The sequence below is a fragment of the Tinamus guttatus genome, unplaced genomic scaffold, assembly GCF_059628265.1.
Source record: "Tinamus guttatus ecotype Peru unplaced genomic scaffold, ASM5962826v1 Tinamus_guttatus_pri_ptg000472l, whole genome shotgun sequence".
Taxonomy (NCBI): Eukaryota; Metazoa; Chordata; class Aves; order Tinamiformes; family Tinamidae; genus Tinamus; species Tinamus guttatus.
The window spans coordinates 2,607,636-2,635,235 of record NW_028289006.1 but is presented as its reverse complement, the minus strand read 5'-3'; the positions used below and the strand labels follow the sequence as shown (position 1 = coordinate 2,635,235).

General features: G+C 43.6%; 3 protein-coding genes across 3 annotated transcripts; all 3 read left to right on the top strand.

Annotated features, from left to right (window-relative positions):
- Positions 1 to 403: 403 nt before the first annotated feature.
- On the top strand, positions 404 to 6,997 carry MGP (matrix Gla protein). Its single transcript, XM_010212885.2, has 5 exons — positions 404 to 488; positions 3,217 to 3,356; positions 4,308 to 4,343; positions 5,755 to 5,830; positions 6,615 to 6,997. Exons 2-5 carry the CDS (start codon positions 3,296 to 3,298, stop codon positions 6,751 to 6,753), a joined length of 312 nt encoding a protein of 103 aa, XP_010211187.1. The 5' UTR covers positions 404 to 488; positions 3,217 to 3,295; the 3' UTR covers positions 6,754 to 6,997.
- Positions 6,998 to 9,259: 2,262 nt separating this feature from the next.
- On the top strand, positions 9,260 to 16,241 carry LOC104566134 (matrix Gla protein). Its single transcript, XM_088532949.1, has 4 exons — positions 9,260 to 9,311; positions 12,133 to 12,168; positions 14,497 to 14,566; positions 15,994 to 16,241. The coding sequence occupies exons 1-4, from the start codon at positions 9,260 to 9,262 to the stop codon at positions 16,121 to 16,123; spliced, it is 288 nt and encodes a 95-aa protein (XP_088389075.1). The 3' UTR covers positions 16,124 to 16,241.
- Positions 16,242 to 19,855: 3,614 nt separating this feature from the next.
- Positions 19,856 to 23,199, top strand: ART4 (ADP-ribosyltransferase 4 (inactive) (Dombrock blood group)). The gene is made up of 3 exons (XM_010212884.2): positions 19,856 to 19,958; positions 21,539 to 22,265; positions 23,065 to 23,199. Exons 1-3 carry the CDS (start codon positions 19,881 to 19,883, stop codon positions 23,154 to 23,156), a joined length of 897 nt encoding a protein of 298 aa, XP_010211186.2. The 5' UTR covers positions 19,856 to 19,880; the 3' UTR covers positions 23,157 to 23,199.
- Positions 23,200 to 27,600: the final 4,401 nt, after the last annotated feature.

Sequence of the window (27,600 nt, the reverse complement as noted above, 5' to 3'; positions counted from 1 at the left end):
TAAGGGAGACAGGAGAAGAACTCCTGACCTCTGTTACTCACTGTGAAAAAAGAGCAGGTGCCCTGGCCAGCAGCGCCGTTCTGAGTCACAGCATGGCCGTGGGAGGACGGGCTGAGAAGACGTCCAGCTCTGGCAGGAGAGAGCGAGTTCATTCTTGGAGCCTCTGCCCACTCACCATGTCCTGGCCTGGACGCAGAAAGCCTGGATGTGAGTGACCCCTCCATCCCCTGGAGTCTGCTCTTGTGCTCTCTGCTCTCTCTTGGCTCAGTTTCTTGAGGTTTTTGGTTTCCTGGCTTTGGGCAGAAGGTGTTTTTGACAGAGAAGGTGGTAGCCTGGGGGTGGACCGAGAGTGGGAGACAGGAGAAGGGAGGAGTCACCAATCAATGTTAATAAATAAAAGGCCCCTCTCCTTCACTCCAGGGTACAGGACGCTGGGAGAACAGTCCCCTCAGAGAAGAGCTGCTGGCTGACAGGGAAGCGTCTGCTCAGTGAGTATGCAGGGACCGCCCTGCTTTTCCTGGACGGCTGCTAGTTACTAGTGCCTTACTGGTGCTTTACAGCTGCAAAATGTTAAGTGTTGTTGCTATAGTTTGTGTAACATTGTGATTCTTCACTCCAGTGGGAGACAGGTTGGATGAGTGTTTTTCTAACTCCCTATTACTTGGGAGACTGAGGCATTTGAAGGCAATTCGTCTTAGCTCTTTTTTTTCGAAGTAGTGGATGCTATTAGAAAGCAGGGGGGATTTGGCTTATAGTGCTGTGTGGTGCATCACTTCTGGGCCAGCACATGGACCCTGCAGAGGGGAGATGTTGGCTGGAGAGGCATGGTGTGTAGGGGGAATCAAAAGGAGGTAAGTCTTCACAAGGGAATGGAGAGTTGTTGATACAGGGCTGTGCAGCCTGCATGTTCCTATGTCCTTTGAAAATACATTGCCTCTGCGGTGAAAAATGAAACATTTGGGTTAAAGTGGTGTTTGTGGCACTTCTGCTGTGGTGGTGGCAGGGGATGCTCCCGGCATTCTAGGATTAGTGAGTCATCTGACAGGGGAGCAGGATATTCCAGGGAGCAGAAGGCTATGTCCTGAGTGAAGATAGGTAAGTAATGAGGGTTTGGCCAGAAAGCCTGAGTTTCCCACTGTACAGCCTCACCAAAATACTACCAATATCTTCCTCCCTATGCCCCACAGCTTTCCCTCTGGGATCTACCCCTTCCTTTAAGCTCCTTTTCTTGGCAGTTTCTGTGAGCTTCAAGAGTGAACAAGATAATAAGGAAACCCATAAAATCCACATTAAGCACAATAATCCCCAAACCTTGTGATTATTCGCAAATACTCCAAGGAATCCAAACAATCACAGAGCACAGAATTTCCTTAAAGATACTGGGGAGGCAGGGCACAGGACAGCAGAAGAGTCTCAATTTTCCTGTGATTCTGTGACTGCAGCAAACCTCTGTTTTCTGCTACAGCACAACCTTGTTTCTCTCCTCATTTTAGGCTGTGCACTCAATGGCCAGGATATGGATGGTATAAGGGGCACTGGTGGTGTGTGACTGAGCCTCTTTCCACATGGGGTGGGATAATGGGGAAGAAAGCAATGTTTTATCATTGGCCTGAAGCTGAAGGACCTACTCCTCTTATCTCCCAGTGATCACAAGTTATAGGCAGATTGAATTTGTCGTTGAAGAGGAAGGCTATAAAGCCCAGAGTAGTCTTGTCCTACTCGAGTTTCACTCTCTACTGGGGCAATGTTAGGCTCTGGCTGGCTGGCCCTGTAGTTGTTCACTGTGTCATGGGCAGTGCATCTCCCAGACTGGCCTCTGCAGGTGACAGCAGCTGCTTGATATCCAGAAGCGAATGACAACACAGCACTGTCTTAGGCGGGATCACCTGGAGGAGTCCAGGTGATCCACCTGGAGGCGCCCACCCAGTCTGTGAGAAATCCTGCCACCCGCTTGTAGATGGGGACCTGCAGATTGGTGGGGGAGCAGTCCATGTGCACATGGACAAAACATGTAGTCACCAAAGCCTGGCTCAGTGATAGCAATAACTAGTGTGACCTGCACTCATACGCAGGCAGTTTGCATAGTCTCAGCCCCACTGTCACCCTGCTGAGGCACTGGCTTTGTGCCCTTCCCTCCCTCACTTGCCCAACGATGTCCATACTCTAGCTAAGTCCCAACAGGGAGGCTCATCCCTGCAGCACCTTCTTGCCTCATTTATTCCTCCCTACTATGCCACAGAGCTGCAAAAAGGGAACAGCCCCCTTTGCCTATCACTGCTGACCATGACTTTGGTCCCAGATAAGGTTTTGGAATATTATCAGGTGAGATAGTGCTCCCAGAGACTGCTAGCATGAGACACTCATCCTGGCTGAGGAGCTTTACATTATAATCAACTTGAGTGCCCAGTGGGGCAAGAACTGTCGATCCAGCAAGTCAGCAGGTCTGAGAAACATGGTTTACTCTGCTTCCAACAAGGTGTTGTCCCTTGTGCTGGAAAAGTAGTGTAGGGGCAGTACTTCAGTGAGGACCTGCAGGGACAACAATCTGGGTGCTGCTGTGACCTGAAAGGCAAAAAAAAAAATCAAAACAAACAAACAAAAACCTTCAGCAGAAGGGATCTTTATAGGTTGCTGCTTATCTGTACTGAAAATAAAGAAGAAGATGGGAAGGGACAGCAGGTCTGGAGCCCTTCTCTGATTCTGGCAGGCTTGGAGTGCAGTGGGGTCCAACTGGAGGGAGGAGAACTGAGTCAGGAAGAAACATGACAGGGCTTATTCTCCATTGCTCTGTGGCCAAAACTGAGAGAACAGACTGGGCTTTGTATATCCAGACACAGGATGGCGAGGGCAAAGAGGGCAGATGAAAGGAAAAATTAGAAAAGCAAACATGTACATTTAGGATAAGCACAGGCTCCTCCCTGTGGCTCCCTTGCAGCCACTTGAATTCCTTCCACTTATGGAGGCCAGCTTTTCTGAATGTGTGGTGTTAGTGATGTGCTTGTCTTTGAGTTACGGTCCTCAGCCCTGAACTGAGAGAAGAAAGGGGCATGCCCCCTCCTTCCCAAAACCTGATTCAGTCTGCTTAATAGAGGATGTTTTGTAACAGCTCCATAAAGACTGTGTACCAGCAAGCCATCACCTTCCCCTGGGTCTTTCATGGGTTCCCCCCTCCCTGGCTCTGTTTCCATTATAAACATTCCAGTGCTAATTTTGCAGGCAGCCCAGGATCTCCGTGTGCATCAGTGGGAAGAAAACGAGAGACACAGCGTGAGAGGTTCCTCCCTGCACTCCCACCATGCGCACTCTTATTGTCTTTACACTCCTGGCTTTCCTCGTGATGGTTGCTACTTGCTATGGTAGGTGACCTCTCTTATTGTGTGGGGCAATAACTCCAAAGCTGCAAACAGCTTTGAGTCTGTTCAGATATGTTTTTTTTGCTTTTGTTTTTTTTTTCTTTTCCCTTATTTTGATCTCTTGCCTGCTTTCCTGCCCCTGTTCCAGACCTTCCTAGCTCTGCTGCAGAGCTCAGTCAGCTCCCGTCATCACAGCTGACAGACTGAGATGCTTCAACATCTTACTTGCTGTTTCAGCTCACTCTGCAGCCTGCACCTCTTTCTGCCCCTCTAGACCATATAAGAGGAGTGGAGGACACTAAATCATTTTTGCTCTGTTCTTTATGATGTATGATTAATGAGGAAGGAGGTTGGGGAACAGAACTGATCATTGGTACAATATAAAAGGGGAATCGTGGAAGGGTGCATAGGAGGTGTTGTGGTTTTCCCAAAGGCTTTTCTCCAATTGAGAGTGCCTGCTGTACTCCAAATGGTAGCTTCTGCCTTGCAAATGGAGAGAATTCCTTCTCTCCTTTTGTAATATTTGCCCCCTTTTTTGTCATGCATAGTTCTGTACAGATGGAACTGGACTGCTATTTCATTAGAGAGTCAAAGACATTTTACAGTGCTAATCCATTACTTAAGCATATACCCAGGCTTTGAAGATAAACAGGTATCATACCCTTGGTAGTGATTGGAACATATGGCTGAAGCACTTCCAGTACTTTGGAAAACTAAGTATGGACCTGGAAGACATAGAAAAGATATTAGTAGCTCGGTTTTACACTCCTGAATACCCTCAATGCCTGATATATACACTATGTAATCCTGATCATTGCTTTCTCTTCCTTTTAAACATGTGTCTTAAAACTTGTTTTCTGTTTGTTGTGTGGGTGTTCTATGGATCCTTGATGTGTGAAAAACTGTGTATCCCATGAATACATCGTCTAAGTGTTTTACTCTTTCTTTACCCAGAGTCCCACGAGAGCATGGAATCCCATGAATATCTCCGTAAGAGACTGCTTTCTTATTTTCTTTAATTCAAAGTATGCTACAGATATCTCCTAGCTAATTTCCTTATACTTAGAACAAAGGAAATTGATTATGTTTTGGTGTTAGGTTTTGAGGATGAATAGGAAAAGAACACCAAAAAAAAGATTTTGCACATTTGGGCACAAGTGTGTACCAGTGTGTTTTGCAAAGCAGGATAATGCAAATGGGAAAACAAACAATGATGAACATAGATCCCAGCTGCATGCTCCTAAAGCAGATGAAGGGACACCAGAAAAACACATTATCCAAAAAACTGTGGACTAAGTGTGGAAAGAGGTACTGACATGATCTGTGTTTCTCCAAGAACCTGGAGAATTTTACTGCCTAACACACTGGAATAAGCACATGGGACTGGCAGGCAGGAAGGTTCCTTGTTCTGGAAGAGTTAGTGATACAGAGTGGAGAGTTTCACTTTGGAATGAGCAGTGACCTACAGAGGTGAGAGAATAGATTGGTCAAAGTTAAAAAAGAAATCAGTCATATTGGAAAAGGATTTCAGAAAGCAGCTAGTCAGAAGCCAAAGACACCCACAGACCCCTAACTGTAATAGGACCATGTTTTCTCTCCAAAGAGATAAAGGTGACCTTCAGGCACCTAGAATCATAGAATCATAGAATGCTTAGGGTTGGAAGGGACCTCTAGAGGTCACCTAGTCCAACCCCCCTGCATACGCAGGGTCACCTAGAGCATGTGGCACAGGACTGCGTCCAAGCAGGTTTTGAAGATCTCCAGAGAAGGAGACTCCACAACCTCTCTGGGCAGCCTGTTCCACCCTCACTGTCACCCTCACTGTTAAGAAATTTTTCCTTAAGTTCCTGTGGAACTTTTGGTGCTTCAGTTTCCGGCCATTTTCTCTAGTCCTATCAGTGGCCACCACTGAAAAGAGACCAGCACCATCCTCTGCACTCCCTCCCTTGAGGTACTTATAGACACTGATCAGACCCCCTCTCAGCCTTCACTTCTTCAGTCCAAAATTGTCACACAGACCTTTGTTCAGTGCTGCATAATGTCAGAGGAAGATAAACTCATTCAGGCCCTTTCTCTTTATACTTGCATTTACACGTTTGTGTGAATTCTTCTCAGTGCGCCTAGACCTCCCTTGATCTAACTATCTTGGCACCTACCTCTTGGCCAAACTCCACCACAACAAGAGCAGTGTGTACACTTCCATACAGGCTGCACAAGTCAGGGGAGAAAGTCTCTGCATCAACCAGCAGGGGTGGACAGGAGGGAATATTAAAATGTCCTAGGTTTCACTGTGCATGGGAAGGTGGGCAAGGAGGCTGACACAAAGGTGGGAGATGATCTTTGCAAAAATCTGTCCTAGCCCAAGTATCAATGTGATCTGAACAATCCCTTGCCTTCTCAGATCCCTTCATCAACAGGAGGAGGGCCAATGACTTCATACAACCTGATACGAGACTAGAAGGCCTGTCTCAGGAGAGGTACGTATTGTCTCAGGATGAGAGGCAAGAGGGGTCTGTCCTAGGCGAGCACAGACTGGTACCAGTGAAGAAAGCCACGGCAACTTCCTTGAAGCCTCTGCTTAATTCATCCGAAGAAAGAGCACCAACATAATGAGAAGGAATCAGTGTGGGATTGCTAGAAAATAAGATCAGTTTGAGATACGGTTCCAACTTTTGAATCACATGCAGAATATGCACAACTTTTTTTTTTTTCCCTATATCACAGGTCTCTCTGCAGGCCTTCTTGAATTATCAATAAAAGTTGTATACAGGGACTTTCCTATCTCATGCAGGGCTTGTGAAAATTAAATCTGAGGTGCAGAAATCCTCTCCTAGAGAGGTGTTGTGCATCCCCTCTTAGCACATCCAGATCGTTCCTCTGTAATACATTTCATCTCCTTGGTACGCTTGTAGCTTTGGGAATTGCTGACTGGAGCAGGCTGGAGAGGCAGAGCTGACTGGACAGCTGGAGAGGCAGAACCAGCCTCCCATACTAGCAGTTACAGACTGAAGACACTGAGGGCAGCTGGCAGTGGCCTCCGAGACACAGGCCACAATGCTGAGCCCTGATGTAAAAGGTTGCCTGAGGGGACAAATGCTCCTGGTTTAGTCACATCACTCCCCGGGGTGTGGAGAATACAGCAGCTGGTACACCCTAACCTTGGAAGTTTGATGACACATGAGACTGGAGAAGCATCTTGGTGGGTAGCTGTGGAGCACATATTGAAGCTGACAGCACCTATCCCTCTTCTCTTTTTTGCAGGATCAGGGAACGTATGAAGGCCCCCCAGGAACGTCAGAGAGAGATGTGCGAGGACTATTACCCCTGTGAACGCTATGCTTATCACCATGGCTATGCTGCTGCTTACAGGCACTATTTTGGGAGGAGGAGGACTAAGTAAAGGAAGTTTAGTCTTCACCTTGGGGCCTGGAGCCCAAGGTATCCTCCCCGAAAAAGCAATGGCAATGGATATATTCAGTTGCTTGTTTCCTTGTATGTTAACCTGCATGCTGCTTCACTCTCACATAGCCATAGATTCCTGCCTTCTGTGTTAATTAAATTAGTGCTGAGCTGACATAGCAGAGATCAGAGAGAGTTCAGGATGTGGGTGTCTTGCTACACAATAAATTTTTGGTTTGATACTATCTTCTCATGAGTCACTGTTTTTTGGGGGGAGAATTTTCCACGAAGAAACTGAGTTTCTCTAGTGTAGAACCTGGTATGGATTAGGGAAAAACAATAGGGAAAAAAAAAAAAAAAAAAAAAAAGCACCTGGGAATCACATGAGTTTGAAAGGATCTATGAAGTCTATGCTCCAGGGCCCCAAACTGACTTCTTTTAGATGTCCCTGCCAAACTTCATTTCACAAACTTAAAACATCTTGAAATGGCAATATTCATAAAACAGTGCGAGATGCACTTTTTAAAAATGAAATCTGTAGCATCTTTCCTCAGTTTTGGAAAAAAATATATTATTACTACAATTAAGCTAAATTTCAGATTGTAAGTGTATACTCTTCTTGGTTCAGCCTTGTCTTTGCTGAAGTTGGAAAGACAGCTTCAGGCCAAAGTATCCCTTCTTATATTGTAGGTGTCTCCTTTTGTGTTGTACCAAGCCCATGAGGGACAAGACCTCAGAGCTGAAGCCTCAGCAAGAAAACAGATAAAACAAGGGCTCTGAGGAGAAAGGGGAAACATGCTCCTGTGCTGGTAGGAGGTAGCATGGCTGCGGCAGCCCTGCAGGAAGAAGGGCCACTGGTGCTGATGAGGGGCTGAAAGGAGGTCATGGGATTCCAGGTGATAAATAAAGAAACCCACAGTGTTTGACAAGCTCAAGTTAATTCACCCAGAGCAATTTTGTTTCAATGTTCACACCCCATTCAAAATCAAGGTATTGCCTGACCTTGCTCACAGGTTGCCAAGCACCTTTCCCTTGAGGAAAGAGTGTGGCCACAGTTGGATTGATACCAGCATCAGCCCCAGAGCACCTCACAGAGTGCCCCAAGGCAACAGGCACCAGCGCTGAAATGTGGGAGAATTAAATACTGTTCCCAACTGATCAGTGACCACAGCTGCCTGGATACCCTTTGGCATGGGATATGTAAAAGGCATGAAATCTTCTATATCAGCTCACCACAGCTTGTTTCAATATTCGTATCTCCAGGTTCCTCAGGGACCTGCGAAGTATAGAAGTGGGAAAGACTCATGGCACACTATCAAAGGCTTTAAGATAAGTTAACAAATTGTTGACTATTCTGTGAAATTAAGCCTAGAGCTAAACCTACTTTATACATTAGAACACACACCTTCTTCAGAAATATGCTTCAAGGATTTACCAGTTTTAGAGATGAGCTTTTGAAAAGAAATGTGTGTATCTGTTGAAAACTCTTCTAATACAAAACACAAGCTGAACAGTTTCTAAAATTTTTCCAAAATACAAAGTGAGTGAAAAGTGAGGTTAGGAAAAAAAAAAAAAAAAAAAAAAGGCAATATGGATTAGGTTTATTTCCACTGTAAGTTTTTATGCATGTTCCTGAGTAGATGTACTGAGGGATTACCAGTCAGACAAAACTTTCATATGCTGAAATGAAGAGAGATCTGCCATGTCTGGATCTGATTTGACACTGTAACACTACCAAAACTGAAGCTCTAGGGTTCAAGCTGTCTGGGTTGGTAGCCTGGAATATATGGAAAATAACGAAAAAAGTAGAAATTTAAAGTGGGATCTCATTAATTTAAGCAATAAAATATATCTAAGACACTACATGTTGATCAGAAAACTTGGAAAAGCCTGTGAAGGGCAGCAAGGCTCACTGGAACTGCATGTTTACATTCTTCTAAGCTTTCTTGTGGGAAGTGAGATTTTCCTGGAATTCCTGTTATTTTTATTTATTTATTTATTTTTAAATCATTTTTCTTTAAGATACTTCTACTGGAAGTTGCTAGCATATACATTCAATCTCTCCTGGACTTCAGAAAAAAAAATCTATTTTAATCCTGAAATTTCTCTAAATTAAAAGACAGTGTTTCTAAGGACTGGCAGAATACCCAGTGGTTCTGACTATCCCTGGAAACTCTTTAAGCTCGAACTCTGCAACCCTTGGATGCCTCCCTGTTAGCTGTTACATATTTCACTCCTCCTCCCTTTAGAAACTGGGAAAGGTGAGCAGCATGCAGGACTCATGAGGGGTGACAGGAACCGTGAGGTCTGTGGGGGTGGTTACAGTAGGATGTAGCGTTGGGTGTTGGTTTTGCACATTTGGGGAGCGTAGGTTTCTTTTCAGGTAGGGTGTTGAAGAGGGCTTGTGGAGAGGAGCAAGAGAGAGTAAGCTACTGCTTGTGAGTAGGAACACTGCCCATCAGGTAATTCTGAAGTCATAAAAAAGTACATTTTGCCACCAAGCTAAAATGACGGTCACCTCAGTTCGGGTCATACCCAAGGGCTCAGTTTTGCCTTCAGGTAGGGCTACAGTACTTAAGTACTCACTGAAAATCCCCTGAGCAGGGGAAAAAACACAGCTGGAGATTTTCTCAATTATATGGTCGTGGCTTGTTGCCGGCACCAGGAGCAGTGTGGGCTTTGGGTCCTCTGTGACGAACATGCGTAGAGGTGGTGGGGTCACTTCATCCATGTGGGAGTGTGCCAGCTTTGTTGCTGCTTGTGAGTGCACTGACAGCAGCTGTGGGACGCAAGGACCTTGGGCCAGGTGAAAGCTCTAGTTACTCAAACTTGAAGAATAAAACACCTGTAAAGTCTCAGGGTTTATTTGTTTTTGAAACGTGAGAAGGCAAGCTAATTACCTCGAAAATAGAAAACTTTTCAGGAAGTCCCCCCCCCCAAACAAACAAACAAAAACCAAACAAACTACCACAGCTCACAAAAATGTGAAAAACTCAGCATTCCAAAGCAGTTTGTTGAAATTGTCTGACGTGAAAATCCACTGTGCATTTATCATACACAAACCATTTAAAGGAATTGATTTTTTCTTCAAAGGGATGGGTGAGGTGGGGTGAGGGAACAGTGTCATCACTCAGTCTCATTTACTCTTCTATGTAATGAAGTCCCAGCACGCCAAAGGAACTGCTCCACCTCAGGCTGTATTAATCTCTCCCATGGCCTTTTTGAAAGAAGCACGATGACTTTCATGTTTATAATAAAGCTATTTTTTTCATCCCAGTTGTTTTTCTTCAACAGTCCTGTTCAGAAATTCAGATAAAATCTGGAAATGCCAAGAGCCTTGAGATGGATGTCAAAATGGCTGCCAGGGGCAGATACCTCCTGGCTCAAAAGACAGCCTTTGTTTTGGAGCCCAGCTGCAGGAACACAAGCCAGAGCCCTGGGCTCTCCAGATGATCACAGCATATAAACTGCTGCCTGCGAGCAAGCTCCAGAGAAACCCGTTAGCCTCTGGGAGAGCTCTGAGGCTGGGGGTGAGCAGCTGAGCCAAAGATGATGAGGAGTCTGCTGGCACCATTGATCTTGGCTCTGGCCCTGGCAGTTCTTTGCTGTTGTGAAAAAGGTAAGGGGATGTCTGTCCTGGGACGCTCTCCGCGAGAGTCACTGAATCCTATGGCTTGTAGGGAGTCTCCCTCTGGTCCATAGGGACCTACAGCTTGGGGGTGGGCAGTGTGCAGTGGGTCGTTGCACAGCTTGAGATCTTTTGCAGGACTGCTTGGTTACATTACACAGGCATAAATGAGATGGGGCCAAAACACACAAAACAAATTACACCATTGAACTGTGGCGGTGCTTTCTGATATTTTGACATGTTTAAACATTACACTTGTTTTGGTATTTAGGTGGACTGGCAAAGGTATGCTGCATGCTCGGTTTTGAGCATGAGGCTTGACCTGCAGGGCAGAGCTGTGTTGACCACTGCGAGAGGTGCTTTTTACCTGCCAGCACTGGAATGCTGTAGGATCTCAGAGATAGGCACTGAGTCGAGTCTTCACTTGCTGAAAAGTGTAGAATGTAGAGAATTTCTGGAGAGGTAAAAAATCCTTATTGGATGGTTAAAAAAAAAAATGAAGGTTGTTCCATTGAAATAAGAGCACATCTTACAGGAAGGTGATTTAACCATAGTAGCTTTATGATTAAGAAATAGAAATGTAGTGGCATCTTTATAATTAATGCAGAGAGTGGGAATGAGGGAAAGATCAGGCAAAGGGAGGTAGAGCCATAAATTGTCTTGTGTTTGCCTATATTGGGTTTGTGCTTTCCAGAGTTTAATTCACCCTGGCATCAGATATGTCATGATTCAATGCTGGCAAATATATTTTGTTTGATCTGTGTTTTCTTTCTGTCAGAGAGTCTCTTTCTGACTCTCTCAGTATTGAGTACTCAGCTTTTTTTAGCTATTGTTATGTCCTGGATTGCTTAATAGTCTTGAATAGTCTTGTAGTCATTTTTAATCTTTTATTTATTTATTTTGAAACCCAAGGAATGTACAAGTTGCTTAAAAATAGAACTAGAACTAGACATAACTTTTCTTACACAAGGTTTTTATTTAAGCATAATTTTGTTTTGGTCCCTGAAATCCTCTTCTTCCCTGTAAATGTATTCACACTAAGTTCTGAAGACTTGTATGGAATTGACACTGTTCAGTAAAAAGCCATAGGTGAAATAGCAGAGGGTGGGAAAAACAAGATAAGAAGGAGACCTAACATTTCTCTTGAAGGACACTTTCCTTGGGTGTTTGCAGTGAGTTTTAAGGGTTGTGGTTATGACCAAACACAGAAATAAAGTATACAGATTCCTCTTGGGTGGGCTAATAAACCATGTACTTCAACCCTGGGCCACAAAGTTGTGAAGGTAGTGCTGTTCCTAACTCTAGGCCCTATTTCTTTTCCCCATAAATAGCTTGTGATTTTTCCCTAGGGAGAAGGAATCTCTTTTTTTTTTCCAAAGATAGAGATGATTAACCATCACCAGTTTCTGACCAAATTTGGTATTTTGCCTAGTTTGTCCCCTAGCTTGAACCAGCAAGGGTGAGGAGGAGGAAAGAGATAAATTTTCTTCATCCAGCCTCCACAGTGCTTATATTGTCATGTGTCATTTAACCCTGCACTGAGGAAGTTGAAACTGAACAAATCCAGACATAATGGATGAACTTTGCTGTGGTGAAATCTGCCCCTAGATTCTGGATGTTAATAAAATCCATGTTTTCTGGGAAAGTCAGGGAGCTAGACCCATCCAGTAAGCAGAGTAATCCAGTCATGGAATGCAGCAGGAGAACAGGACTCACAAGTAACTCCTCTCCATCTGTCTGTCTGTCTTCCAGATTCCAAAGCACCCTCTGGATCTCCCAGTGCTGACAGTGAGTATATTGCTGTGATTGTCCCTTGAGCCTAGTTACAGGTGAAAGGGAGGTAGATGTGGTAGGATTCAGCTGAGGGACAAACAGAAGCCATGCTGAGTTCCTCTCTCTGCTTACCCTTTTTCTCCATCCCTGCTGAAGTCCCTGAGATGTTGTTGGCTGGATGCCAGTAGCAGACGGGCTGACTTTCATAAGCTGTTGGAGTAGGAAACACAAGGGAGGTCAGGCTCCCTGCAAGGGCAGTGCAGCATCACTCCAGGCATGCAAGTGCTGTAGCCAACACTTCGACAACCCTAAGTAGCCACAACCATTAAGTAAGAAAGGACACAGCCCTGTGGGTTGTTAGAAGCTGGACACATCTCCTCTCCATGAAACAGGGGATGTGAGTAAGATAACATTGCCCATCTCTTGTCTCCCCTGAGCAACCTACGTAAAGTGGTTACATCCCCAAGACAAGAAATTTAGCCACATAAGGATAGTGGTGTTGCAGATTGCGATAGGATGTATGTATGTTTCAGGGAAGCCTCATGGTAAGAGGAAACTTCAGGTTGTCTCACTGAGAAGCATTATGCTCCCAAGAAAGGCAAGTTTTTGACTGGGAAATTTCTTCTATCAAGAGCATGGTGAGGCTCCTTCTCCATTCTCCAGCTAGCCCTGTCTCTATAAGGAGATCCCACTTCAGATTTTCCAGCAACTGGGTCAAAATTCTGCCTGTTTCTAGAGCAGCATCATCCCTAGGGCCTACAGGGAGCAGTTAGCAGCCAATCTGGTGTACAGGATCACAGAGCAGAAAGCTTTGGTGCCACACTAGAATGGGCTGTGACATCGCTGCCAAATCCCACATCCTAAAAAGCCTGAAAGCAAGCAGATTCCACGGATATTGCCTAGGGTGACAGCCTCCTCTGTCAGGTTGTCCAGAACATGAGGACTTGCATAGCTTGAAGTGTCCACAACAAGCTGATCCTGGCAGAAATCTGCATGGAAAATCCCTCTTGTTCCTCCCATGGCACTCTCCTTTCTAACTCCTTAAGGGTAACATTGCTGCTGGCGACTATGAATGCCAGTATTTCTCTAGTGAGTCAATCCAAACATGGATTGGGATACAGAAAACAAGCAAACAGACAAAAAAAAAAAAAAAACAAGCAGGTCTTTATGGTAAAAGTGGTGATTTCTGACAGATCATTAATTGGTAATTTCTGTTCAGTCACTACTTTGACCCTGACCAAAAATCAGCTTTCTAGTGAGGTGTCTCCTCACATGGGGCACCTGCCATCTGCCAAGCAGAAACATGGTGGGACACACCAGGGTGATGAAGGAAGGACACAAAACCCGCCTTCTCCCTCAATGACGTCCACAGGCATGGGTCTTAGAAACTGAATTCCCCCAGTGACAGTGATGGCAGACCAGTTTCTCAGTCAAAACATATTGGTGTGCAGCTGCCTGTGTTGCCATCATGCTGCTATGTGTACACACTTCTGCTGGTGTGGGTCTGTCTCATGGACAGTGGTGGTCTGTCTCTTGGGTCTGTCTCTTTTGGCTAGGGTGAGGTGAAGTCACTCTTCATGCTATTTTGTGGAGAAGGCTGTGCAGCACTCCTGTGTGCTGTGTGCAAGCACAGATCCAAGGGAGAAAGAAGCAACTTCTGCTCACACAGTGAGTTAGTGGAGCCTAGGTGAGAACGCTGCCATGGCCAAAGACCACTTGCATTCAAGCACTCATCAAAGCCTGAACACCAGGATTTTTGCACCTCATGGGCATATTTCCTCCTAGGTGATACTTACTCTTTTTATTTACACTCTCTGCCTTTCATGGAACACTGCATGTGCAGATCCTGTTATTTATTTTCATGCAGCCATTTGTTTATGGCTCATTGGAGGCATTTGGAAGGCCTAGTCATTAGTATCTCACATCACTATTAGTCTGAGCTAGAATACAGAAAGGAAACCAAGACTCTGAAGTTAGCTACACCAAAGAGAAAGAATGTCATTCCCTTCAGATTTGCACAAGGTTTCATTCTCTCCTTATTTATCTTTTATGCTGTCATGGTTACGCTTATCTGCTGTGGACTCAGGTCCTGATAAGCAACAAGGGAATGGAGTTTATGATGGAAAGGAAAGTTGCTCCATGTAGCTGCTCAGGCTGGGGTGAGGAGGGAGCCCAACTTTTGGACTTCAAGTAGGCAGAGTGGTGGAGAGAGGTGCACAGAGAATTAGAAGGGACCACAACAACTTGCAAAGAGAGCAAACAGTCCTCTTCAGGAACTATATTGGTCCAATTTGTATAGACCAATGCCCTGTATCACTAACTTGTTGTGTTTTCTCTTGACAGGCATCAAGATTAAAAAGGAAGTTGCCAATGCCTTTGTGAGAAGGCAGAAGAGATCCAGTGTGTATGAATGGTAAAAACTCATGAAACTCATGAGTCAGGCTAAGGCTGAGGGCAGGACCCTGGTTTTATTGTAAAAATAGGGTGGGAAGGTGATGGGACATAGGAAAGCATTCATTTTTTTGTATACTTATGTCATTATCTTCAAACACAGAAGAAAAAAAAAAGGTTTAGGATATATATCTTGATAGACTTTTTTTTTTCTCCATAAATATCCTTGGATGAGCTCATAGCTGAGTTTGTTATTCTTCCCAGGCAGGAAGACAGTACAAACTGTCTGAGCAAGCTATTGAGATGGCAAGATACAAGTTAGAAACTGCTCTAAGCTGCATGAACATTAAAGCCAAACTCCAGGGAATGGAGTATCACAGAGCCTTGCTCATTGTCTATAGCTCCCTATAGGATGCAGAACTTTATTGCATGAATGAGGTCAAGTCAGAATGGCTGTTCTTTCTGAAGCTGCAGAGCCTACTAGAAATAGGTCAATTTGTGCAGAAATTCTATCTATAAAGATCTGGAGAAATTTCAAACATGCTTATTCAATCCATCTTTGGACAGGAGGGATTTTCAATGGTATGAAACTGAGAGGCCCCATCCATAAGGAAGAGGATCAGAGTATTGTAGCAGAGGAACTAAGTGATGTTGAACCTAGAATGATAAAAGCAAGATGACATTCAGTAGTACTGAACATATGGCCCTTAAGGGAGGCCTCACAGAAGCAGCTTCAGCTATAAGCATTAATTAGGAAGGAATAATGTAGAGAGAGACCTTCGTGCATTATTTGATAGAGAGGTAAGATTAGTCCAGCACTGTAGACGGAACAAATGAAATTAGAGGGTGAGCCAAGGTATTTTCACTACAGAGTAAAAGTAGCAATGCATGAGATATTGGATGGACTTCTACAGTAATGCATACAGACTTCAAGAAAGAATAATTCAGCCTGGAACAGAAGTTGGGAAGGGCATTCAGAGTGAGCAACAGAGTTGAAAGAGTTGAGTTTGTCTAGTCTAGGAAAATAAAAGCTATGAGGAGACAGAAGTGCAGATGATGAAAGGAAACTGTTTTAACTAAAGGAAAATAGTGGCTAAAGGGAAAATGAGCAGAAAATGGGAACAAATTAAGGTAAATAGGAAACAAGAAAAAAGGTCTTAGGCAGCTGGGATGGGGTTAGAAACAGTCTCTAGATTAAGAATAGGAGGGAAAACAAAAACAAATGTTCTACTAAAGTGTCAAGGGCAATTGTTTTAAGTTTTCTCAACTTTTCCCAGCATTAGTTAAGGAGATATATGTCCATGGCAGAGGTGTTGAAGTCACTATGAGAAGTGCTCTGTTGTGGATATGCTGGGGAATCACTTTTCTGGTGGTAGCCAAGAGTGTGAAGCCTGTCCAGCTTCATTAGTTGAATCTGTGGAAAAATGTTTCTCTCTTTGTCTACTGCAGGTACTTTGAGTATTATAAAAGCCCAATGGAGCAGATGCGTGAACGTTGTGAAAATTATCAGCCTTGTGACGTTCTTTCTGAACAAATAGGATTTCCCATGGCCTACAACTATTACTTTGGGAGATACTAAGGATGAGACAGTCAATTTCTTGGTCTGGCTCCGAAGCTCTCTAAAACCCCCCAGATGAAAGATGTTTGTAGGTGAAAAGGAAGAGATATAGACTGGGGTTGTCTTCAAGTCTGTGCCTTAGCCTTAGGGACACCAAAACAAAAAGTAATTATCCCACTTGCCTAGCTTTCTTTAGCTCTCTTCCTTTCATAAACATTGTTTCTCTTCAGTAGTAATGTAGTATTTTGAACTTCATTAGAGACGCCTGAGAAGATTCTGTCTTATCTCCTTTCTTTGGATACCCCATGGTGTTTTATGTGAAAAAAGATGGTTCCTCGCAAGAAGCCCAAAGTATGTCTTAGAAAAATAGCAAGACTTTTTGTTGTCTTCCAGAAATGCAGCAGGACAGTAAAAGGATAATGCCACAACGCCTATCAATGTGACTGATCTGATTCTGAGAAGATGGGGAAGATGAGGGGTCTGTTATCTCCTGGTACAAGTGACAGGGAAAGTTCAGTACCTTTAGCTGGAATGATTATCCTAAATATGTGCCAATGTACATTCATTTTGTAAGGATGGAACACAATCAGAAATCAGATCCTGGTACATTTCTATTACAAAGTGTGCCTGTATAGAAACAACAAGTGAATGCCAAAAGGTGTGTTTGGGGAGTTCATTTAGATTAACCATTCCATTTGTATGCTACATTCTGTGGCTATAAAAAGTGATTTGAAAATCTCTTCATTTTGCTAGAATTTATTTTTGTGAAACTGATATTCCTAAGCATGCACACACAGAAAAACCCAACCAACCAACCAACCAAAAATCCTGTCCCTCTGATGCTTCAAAGTTTATGCTTAAAAGGAAAAGTGTCACAACAGCTCCAAGAAAGCAAAAAAAAAAACAAAACAAACAAACAAAAAAAAAAAAACCACAACACAATAAACACAATAGACTTCATGAAATAAATAAAAAAAAAAGAATCAGTTCAAGAATGGATTAAAGTTGGGTCAGCACTTGATCTATCTCTGGTCATTCTCTATATATTATTATCTCCTTTTGCAAGTGCATTACTTCATTCTGTCTGAATTAATATTACACAGTAGCAACTGTTTGAAAAGTCTCCTTTACCATCCTGTATCAGCATTCATGCTCTGGGAGATACAAGGAGGGCAATGTCTCAAAGGCCTTTTTGCTGAGCCTCAAGAGACTGAGAAGGAGCGAATCTCTCTGGCTACATGTTAGCTGCTACAGACATTCTCAAATGTTGATTGTAATAAATACTGCTTATGTAAAGCAGGTCAGTGTGCTGCTTCTCTCTGTTCCTCTATACAACTTTTATCTGTGGTTGAAGAGAAGTCTAGAAGATAAAGTCTGCTCTTGTGAGCCCTGAAGAGCAGGATTCAGCTGCATGAAGCTTTTTTTGTCCCAGAGTGAATCGGAAGCGACTACACTGGAACTCAATGCATGATCTTAGTGCACAGTGAGGGAGAGGTGGGACAGGTTTTCCCCAATTCACCGAGTTTAGCATTTCTCTGAAAGATCATTCCCTGGAATAAGGTCATAGGATAAGTCCACATGGGTGGCTGCAGGCACAAGCATAAACAGGCTGCATTTGGCAAGCTGCTATAACTTAAAGTGGGTATACTGGCATTATAGCAAGGAGCAAACAGTTAGTAAGTACCTGTTTGTCTCGGTCAAATAACTATGACTGGTTCTTCCATTGGCATAAACAGATGGAGCTTCACAGACCACAGGAAATGCCTTCTAGTAAAAATGAATAAAGTGCTCATTTAAAGTGAAAGTGCTCATTAAAGTGAAAATTTTGTTGGGAAAAGTACTAGAGATTAGTGAGACTTTAGTTTTCCTTTGTTTGTTTGTTTTGGTATGGTTTTGTTTGGTAAAATCGAAACTCAAGCTTCCTGTCCATATTTGCATTCTTGTGCTAGTTTTACATTTTTATCTCCCTTTTGGTAAATAGTCTTTGCAGAGAAGTTGCATACTCAGACCTTGATCATGTAGTCTGCTCTGTGCCATCAGAGTGGTGCTTTATATGTGCTAATGTCGCTGAAGTCACTACAGCCTTTCGGGATCCGAATCCCTAAATCAGACTGCAAATCTAATTCTCGAATGGAAAAGCCTAGATTTCACCTGGAGAATGACCTGTAGATCAGTGCAAATACTCTGCTGCCATCTTATGGTCGTTGAATTTATCTCAGTGACACAATAAACCACGTTGCCTCTTAAGTGTTTTGTAAATGCAAATGCCTTTCATCCTCATTCACTTCATACTAAAACATACACTAAGATGCTACCAGGGAGAAAGAGGAAAAGATATGAGCTGCAACTGAACAATATGCAGATGGACTGATAAGAAATCCGTGACTATACAGGAGTTGCTCACCCTGGCTGTTAAAATGCCCACTAGAACCATCTCAGTTTAGGTCTTTTTTATCTTTACATGAATGCAGAAGGTGCCTCTGAGCAAGTTCATAACCCCCTCTCTGGAGTCAGTTTTACCTGTTGAAAAACTGCTTTCTGAAATGTAGTCTGAAATTATGGGGTGATTCCAAGAAGAAGTAGATAGGCTGCATTTATCACTTTACATCCTTCATGTTACCATCTTATATTACCAGTGGCTGAAGATATTGTCACTCATTCAGCATCTGCTGGTGCAGTGCATACAATGTGTTGACAGTGATCCAATGAGACCTTTATCCCCCCCTCACCACATTTCAGTGATATTCAGGAAATGCTGTGTGTCCACAGAATCCAACCAATGACACATACGTCTATTTTTCCTAAAGAATCAAGCCATGACCACAGGTATCCCTATTCTGCTAGCCAAAGCACTCTGATTCTTGATTCCCACCTGAAAATCTCTCTGACCAACCCAACCCCAGAAATGCAATGAAAAGTGGATTTGCCTCCTCTGTGCAATCAGCATTAGGCCTTGACACCCTCTCTTGGCTCTTTTCTAGGCAGAAGAGTGGTCAGAGGCCATGGGTCTAACAGGTAACTCACTGCCCTTTAACTGGGTGACTGCAAAGCAGATAGTAGAAAGAGATTAACCCCACTACAGAACCTGTATTTATTCACTCGTATTGAATGTACCCATGGAAGCAATTCTAAGAGGTGCCAGTTTGCAGTGTCATAAAAATAGGATTTGCAGCAAATTATTAGAAAACGGGGACCTAAGGAAGAGAGGGACAGTTACGTTATCTCGGTTTCCAGATGGGATCCCAACCTACCACATATTTCTCTGTTGGCTTTATCAGACCTCCACACTTCTTTAAAGGGACTTTTTAAGTTTTTGACCAGGAACTGTTCTCCACCTCATGTAGCCACGTAACTCCTCAGGAGAAAACCGCCTTGGAGAAGGGACTTTTCTAAGACACATGTTTCTTACTTTCTTCTATTTATTTGATTTGGTTAGGCAAATGGCTAAAATAATAATAATAATAAACAAGAAATAATAATTTGGAATTAAGAGAATTATTAAGGTGAAGGATAGATACACCAGCTGGAACTGGACTGAAGAAATAACTTACGAGGTTTCAGTGCTCTCAGACCCTTCATTATAAATTGTGGGAACCAGTACCCTGTCCATTTGATTTATGACTTCTGATTTGCTGTAAGAATCACGTGAATGATCTTTGCTGGAAGACTCCTCACTCAAACCTAAGGGCATATTCCACGCTGCAGAATTTTCCAGTTCAAGAACAGAGAGACAGACATACACGACCTCCTTTTTTTTTTTCTGAGAGAGCGCTGTGTCATGCCAGTGTCTTCGGCGGATTCAAGAATATCAGCACATCTGCTGGTCAACCTCCTGTTGCTGATCTTGCAAAGGCTGGTGAGAGGGGGAAACATTGTACTTTATCTAAAATGGCAAAATTTCCTCAGTTACTGATTCAAAGTCCAATGAAATAAGACCCATGTTCTTCTATTTAAAATATGGTCTTTATGGAGCTTTGGGTTAGACTTAAAGGGAGAGGTGTTCTGCTTTCAATTGCTCTATTCTATGTATTACCTACCCTAATTCCTTTCAGCTGCATTGTTATAAATTTCTCTTGTTTGGAGGCAGATGGTTTCCCAGGGCATGTTTTTGAGTAGATCTCATGGAAGTGTTCCTCTCCTTTCCCAGACTGTCTCAGCTGAGGCTCTGACAACAACAGTCTATTGTCAGATGAGACAGTGACCATATTGCTCTATTGCTTGTGACTGCTATAAAGCTTTCCCTCAGAGTAAATAGGGTATCATGGAGAGTAAACTGAATCCATGCATAGTTTATGGACAAGTTTACTAACTTCAGAGCCCAAAAAAGGTACTAATTTGGGCTATATGACCACGGAGAACATCTAAGATGAAGTGAAGATCTACTTGTAGTAAACAGCTAACTATTAACTAACTACAATATTTGACTATAGTCTCCTAAAAGATCAAAAAGCAAAAAGAATAATCTGATGATGTCATCACATTTCTTAGGTCTTATGAGAGAAGATTTTTGTGAAATATAAATGCTATTAGTTATATATTATTTTCCTGTTACACCACCCGGTTGTGTAAATCCTTACTCATGTGCTTAATATTTACTGACATATCAAAGCCACCTGGTCTTACTTAGACAAACCAGATGAATAAAAGTGCTTCTATACTATCTTACTAAATGCACTCTTGCACCACAATATGTCCAAGAGGTATAAGAAGGCCGAAGGAAGAAAGTCACCCCTGAGATATGTTCAGGCTGCACTGCCCCCTAGCATACTTATTTGCTTATTCTTTCCTTCTTCAAAGCTTACTAATCATTGGTAGAGATCAGAAATAAAAGCATCATTGGTCTGTCCTTTTGCCTATTTTACTCCAGGAAAGAAGGGAGATACTGGAAGTGTAACTAAGCTTGATTACTAAGGGAATAGAAGAGTCTGGTCCCATCAAAGTCAAGATGAAACCTCTAGATTTCCAACAGAGTATCTGAGCATTTGGTTTAACAACACGCAATGCTCCTCACAAGTTTTGTGCTCTCTGCATCTGATGCCTTGGAGTACAGAGGCGGTACTGTTTACAGATCTCCGCCTGACGAGCCCTACCTTACGACTTCTGTGTGTCCAGAACCTGGGGGCACTCTGCACTTTTACTATACCATGCCAGCTGGTGTATCTATACTGCTGCAAACTCTGCTGAAGCTTTTAATGCAACTGATTCTCATAAAATGAAGACTCTGGTATTCTAACTCGTACTTCCTTGCCATGAGGTTTGTACAACAGCCTGAGGTCGCTCAAGAAGGACTTGTCAGAGATGCCTACCTGCTGTGTTTGCTCTGCCAACAGTGACAAAGGGAAGGAAGAGAGTAGGGAAAAACCTGGCTTACATCCACAGAGATTCACAAGAAGTTCACACTTCTGATGTTAATGGTGTTTTGCTTTCATATTGCAGGCTATGTCCCAACACTTGATGAATATGGCTCCGCATTCCTTTGATGACCAGTATCTGGGGTGCAGAGAGCAGATGATGGAAGAGCTGGAGCGAGGAGACTATTTCCAAAGGGAAATAGCTGCTAACAAGAACTATTTGAGTCTTTGGAAGCAGGCTCAGGAAAATTTGCTAAAGAGCCCGGTAGGTTTGCTGAGGGAGATGCATGAGAGTCACGCTGTAGTCCTCATGGCTTACACCATGAACTCCTCCCTGCACTCCCAGCTGAACTGGGCCACATCTATTGCTGGAAGCTCCCCAGAGCACTACAGACACAACTTCAGTTTCAAATATTTTCACTTCTACCTAACTACTGCCATCCAGATAATGAAGCAATGGCAAAATACCAAGGAGAGCACAGGGAAAAATAAGTGCTATCGGGTGCACAGGGGTGTGAAAGACTTATATATTAAGGCCATGGTAGGCAGCAGAGTGAGATTTGGCCGTTTCACCTCCACCTCCCGCCTCTGGAAAGAAGCACAGAAGTTTGGTAATGAAACTTTGTTCACAGTTACAACTTGCCTGGGAGCAGCTGTGCAAGGCTTTTCTCACTACACATCTGAGAAGGAAGTCCTAATCCCCCCTTATGAGATCTTCCTTGTCAAAAACTTCTCTCAGACACAGCGGGGTAACCGGCTGTATCTGCGCTCAGTGGGGAACTACAGCAAGTACCACTGCCAGCTCTTGCAAGGTATCGTGTATCAGTCGGGCTATCTGCCCCCAAGCACCCTGAGCAGCCCTCACCCACATGGGATCACACTCAAGCCCGGATCGATAACCGTTCAGTGTGTTTGCCTGTCAGGGGGCTCTAGGACCCATTTGCACCAATTTTCACCTGCTTGTTGTGGAACCTGGGAACACCTGATACACAAGGGGTCTCAAGGTTTTTGCAGGGTTCTTGCACGTATCCCATCTATCGCTGTGGGGGTGTCATAGGTCCCATGCCGTGGGGTCCCTAGCATCCCTACTGAGAGAGTAGATGAGATGTGCAGGCAGATTGAATTCAGACAATGTGGTAGTTTGGAAGACTGACATGCATCAGGCCTTGGGACTATGCTGAGTTTTGGTCCACCGATACCCTGGCAAGCTCAGGTAGAGCTCAGGCTAAATAAGCCCACTGCCACTTTAGCCTTGTTCTCTCTCCTGTGGCAGAAGGAAGTCTCAAGAAATACCCTTTAGCAAAGCATACACTGTGAGTCTCCTGGTGACAGAAATAAGCTTTTGTGCTGGAAGACATCACTGGGTCTTTTCTACAGCCCTGTCCTTCACTTGGTCCACCACCGGGAATCTTACTCTTGTCTCTTTAGACAATAGCAACCTTTAAGCATAAAACAGTAATTTGGGAACGATAATTTTTGCCTGAATCTAGGCCAAAATAGTGGGTAGACTTGTAGAAATGGCTGTTCTGGACAAGAGCTGTGTTAGCAACTACAGGAAGTATTAGACAGTCAAAGGAGGTCTAAACGGCTGCTTTTTTGATTCTCTTTCAGCTTCAAGAAGCAAGAACAGTGGTTTTACTCCCCCTGCTTCTGCTGTTCTTCCTAGTGTCATTGGAGTTCTCTTGTGCTTGGCCAGGCAGTGACTGATGCTCTGACCATATCCACATATAGACATTGAATAGCAAGCAAGAAAAGTTCACAGCATATCAGCCACCAGAGTTACTGTTGCGGTTCAACATTTCCTTTGACTTCAGCTGCAACTCTCAAGCAGAGACCAGAATATTCAGCCTGAGTTCATCAAAACAGGTGTTCCTGGATCCATTCAGGGAGGAAGACAATTGATGGCCTTACAGAGGAGTAGGGCAGTGACTGCCTTCACTCCAGGTAGTTTGTCCCTCGGGCATTCAGGAAAGACATATATGGACTTCGGACTCTTTGTAGATCTCTTAGCAGCTTTGTGCAAGACAGAGTGGTTGTGTGATGGAAAAGGCGCTACAGTGGTTGACTCTGGATGGTAAGTGTGCAGTGCTGCCTATCTCCTTTGCATGCAGGCTCCCAGGAGACAGCAATGTCTGTGGCTACAACCCAGCAGCCTTCCCACCAGCATGACCCCATGCACCAAAGCTCATCATCATCTCAAGCTGTCTGCATCTAGCACATGGTAGATAGAAACATAAAGCTGCTCTGAGAGATAGATCTAGTAGTAGAGGATGGAGAGACTCGTCAGGCTTGTCTTCAGCTTACATGTTTGGCTATAGCATCTCTTTCACAGAACTCAGGCAGATGCTGTGCGCACAGCAGTCCTCTGGAGGCTGGTGAAGACACGCTACCCCTTTCACACTGAAATGGAGGAGACTCTGTGGAGCCTGCTGCTGTCACAGTGATTGTTGGATATGACCGACCTGTTTTTCTGCTTCACTGGTCTGCAATGTCTAAGGCTGGTAGTCAAATTAACATCACAAACATGGAAATCTGAACTCCTGATTTAGCTGCAAACTGCTCTCATTTTTACATATTAATGCAATTAAGATGATTAAGGGACTGGACCATCTATTGTATGAGGAGAGACTAAGCAAGCTGGGCCTGTTTAGTCTGCAGAAAAGAAGATTGAGATCTAAGGAGATTAGATTAAGATCTAATCAATATGTATAAATACATGAGGGGAGAATGTAAGGAGGATGGGGCCAAACTCTTCTCAGTGGTGGCCAGTGACAGGACAGGGGGTAATGGGTACAAACTAAAACACAGGAAGTTCCATCTCCATGTGAGGAAGAACTTCTTTCCTGTGAGGGTGACAGAGCTCTGGAACAGGCTGCCCAGAGAGGTTGTGGAGGCTCCTTCTCTGGAGATCTTCGAACCCGCCTGGATGCCACCCTCTGCCACATGCTCTGGGTGTCCCTGCTGGAGCAGTGGGGTTGGACTAGATGATCTCTAGAGATCCCTTGCAACCTTAACCATTCTGTGATTCTGTGATTCTCTGATTTAGCACGCCTAGACCCTTAGCACTCAAGCCAGAACTAAGAAGTTCTTCCCCCTCCAGATGACAACAGTGTGCAAATAAAGAACAATTTCTGCCAGCACTTCCTATTTCTGAAATACCTGGAAATTCTTCACTTCTGGCCCCTCACCCACTCTGATCCTAGCCCCTCAGGTTATGGCCAGAGTTGTTATCTCACTGGTCCAAGGAGACTAGTCATGGTGATTTAATTTTTCAGGGAATCATCAAACTATAGAACTCGCTGTGTTTCTCACTGACATTGCTCACTGACATCTTTCACAAGCAGCCCTTGAGTGATAACAACTTTCAGTCATGACTGAACTTGGCATGAAACTGGAGCTCTATGTTCACCATCACATGTCCAAAGCAGTAAGTAACAATTTAGTGATCAAAGTGAGATCTGAATATGAGGGCTTCCCAGATTTCTCATCAGCCATTTAGTCAGGACAGCCAAAAGTTTCTGTGTAAAGTGTTTGAGCTCTGTGCAGCACCATATAAGTTCAGTTTTGTCATTACCTTGGAAATATTGTGGCTAGTAATGTAGAAGCTCAGGCACCTGAGAAACATTAGTATGAGAAAGGCAGACACTTAGGAGATTTATGTGCTTTCAGTTTTTAGCAGCTTGATAAATAGGGGCAGTCTGAGGCTCAGCATTTTGGGTATCGGATTTAGGTGTCAGCAATAGTAGGTGTCATCACCTAATCATCTAAAATTTAACATTTTCTGTCAACATGAACTACTGTTCCTGAAATCCTCAGTCATGCTTGTCCAGAAAGTTAAAACAGATTTAATACAGAACTATTTTACTATGTTTGTTTTCCATCTATAGTTGATGTACATTCTTGTTGTTTTTGTTTTATCAGTGAATTTAAATAATAAACCAACAGAACTTGATTTCAACCCCTAAGTGCTCAAAGATATCAAATCCAAAAAAAGATTGAAAATATTAGAAGTGTCTATTGCAGATAGCTTTTGTACCTGTGTTTAAACATGTCCAAATTCTTCTTTATGTGAAAATAAAAGGAATCAAAATAGATTTCTGACAGGTCAACACATTTATGTCTCCTGTGACTTATCTGTTATCAGTGGGATGAAGGCCTCAACCATTTTAACAAAGGCATGGAAAGCTTCACAAGGTGGTCTTAGCACCCGGACAGCCTCTTCAAAGTAGTCAGCTGCTGCTTTCAGGCTTTTCTTTGCAGATTTATGTCCTCGAAGAATAAACTGTAAGAAAGTAAGAAGTGAAGAGGGGGAGGATTGGGAGCTAGAGTTGATCTTTTCAGGTGTGTCTTTTGAAGAAGAGCTGCCTTTCGTGGTACTTGGTGCTTCATTTTGTGGTAGTGCCTTAGCAATATCAGCATAGTCCATGAGAAGTTCTGATACTTGGAGACATAAGGCAGGAGAATTTAGTAACTGATGAATAGCAGACTCTACTGTGTCACAGAATTTGTCATTTTTCAACGTCACTGCAATGATAGCGCCCATGATGCTTCCTAAAACCCCCTTATAATTATCATAAAGATCCTTTACTACAGCGATCTTATCCTGTAGAGAGGTGATGCGACCAGCAATCTTAGCATACAAACTGTTGCTGATTTTTTCCTGCACGTCTTTGTCTTTTGTTTCCACAATGACTTGCATCTCTTTCAGATAATTGACCAGGAGCTGCAGGTTCTCTTTAATGCTGAAGTTTTCTTTTACTGAAATGATTGGCAAGTTGGTGCCAAGGTGCTCATTGAGGATCTGGAATATTGTGTTGGCTGAAGAGATATACATGTACACTAAGTCATGCAGATCCTGGCTGGCTCTGAGCAGCCTTTGTCTATCACTCTCAAAGCCGAGGCGGGCTAACATTTCTACAGAGCAGATCTGGAAAGCAAACAAAAGAAATCCAGAAAACACAGGTAGAAAAACTGAAAATCTTTTCAACTAGAATGCTATAATTCTGAAAATAAAATTACAAATTAGCAGCCCACCTGCTCCCCCAAGCGAGACACATTAGAATTAGAAGAAAACATGGATAAACAACTTCTGCAAGCCTTTGCAAGTCTTACTTACCAGGCAGACCCACAAAATATGGACTAAGCAGCTACACATGTTGTTATTTCAATAGCTGCTGGAATTATGAATCTAACCCTCAATTGAAAAGCAACATAAGGTTCGTGAGAGAATAATTCTTGCCTGTTGGTGTTTACTGGTAGGTCTATGGGAGTCCTAGTAAATAGTCTTCTACTTTACATCATCCTTAGAACTATCATCTTGGTTTGAGTACACCAATGGGTCTGTTCAGAATTAAACTTGTGTATTAGGTAGGGGCAGGGGGATGGACAGAGAAAAGTCAGTCTGCCAAATGAGTCATCTGCTGTCAAGAGACAAAACAGTTCTAGGCTGAATAATGCAATGTGCTGTTAGGACACCTTTTCCTTTGAACTGACCCACATCTGCCAAATCGTAAACTGGGTAGATGCTGCAACCTGCTACCTAGCGACAGGTGTCCCTCAGTAGGCAGAAGCAGGGAACAGTGTCCCTGCCCCGGCTCCCACCTTACTGTGCTTGTAACTACTAGGCCTTCTCCCAAGGCTAATTGGAGGAGCAGGCTGAGAGAAGCACAGTGCTGGGGGAACAAAATAGCACCACTCCTGGCGTCACCTCTGCCTGTGCTCGAGGCCTCCCCTGGAAAGGCAGAGTGGCTGCAGGTGCTGCAGCCAGCAGTCATGTTTCATCAGCTCTGCTGCAACGAGATGTGCAACTAGAGGTATCCAAGCTGTCATAGTTCCACTTCATACGCTTCAAGGCTTTTCTTTTGGTGCTCAGCTCTACCCCATACCTCTCCCTCCTTTTCTTTATCCTGACAGAAGTACTCTGAAATTATATGAGGTGATAAAATAGATTTTAGCCTCCACTGGTGGTAAGCCAGAGCTGCCTCTCGGGCTCCATATGCCACTTTCTGCCCTCTCGCTGCATCAGAGGAGAGGACCTGAGAAATTGCAGCACAGAAGAATAACAGACACATCAAATGAAGTCCTCCCCTTGAATGTAAAGGGTCTTAAACCATATATTATCTTGCTTAAAGAACTGGAGCAAAACTG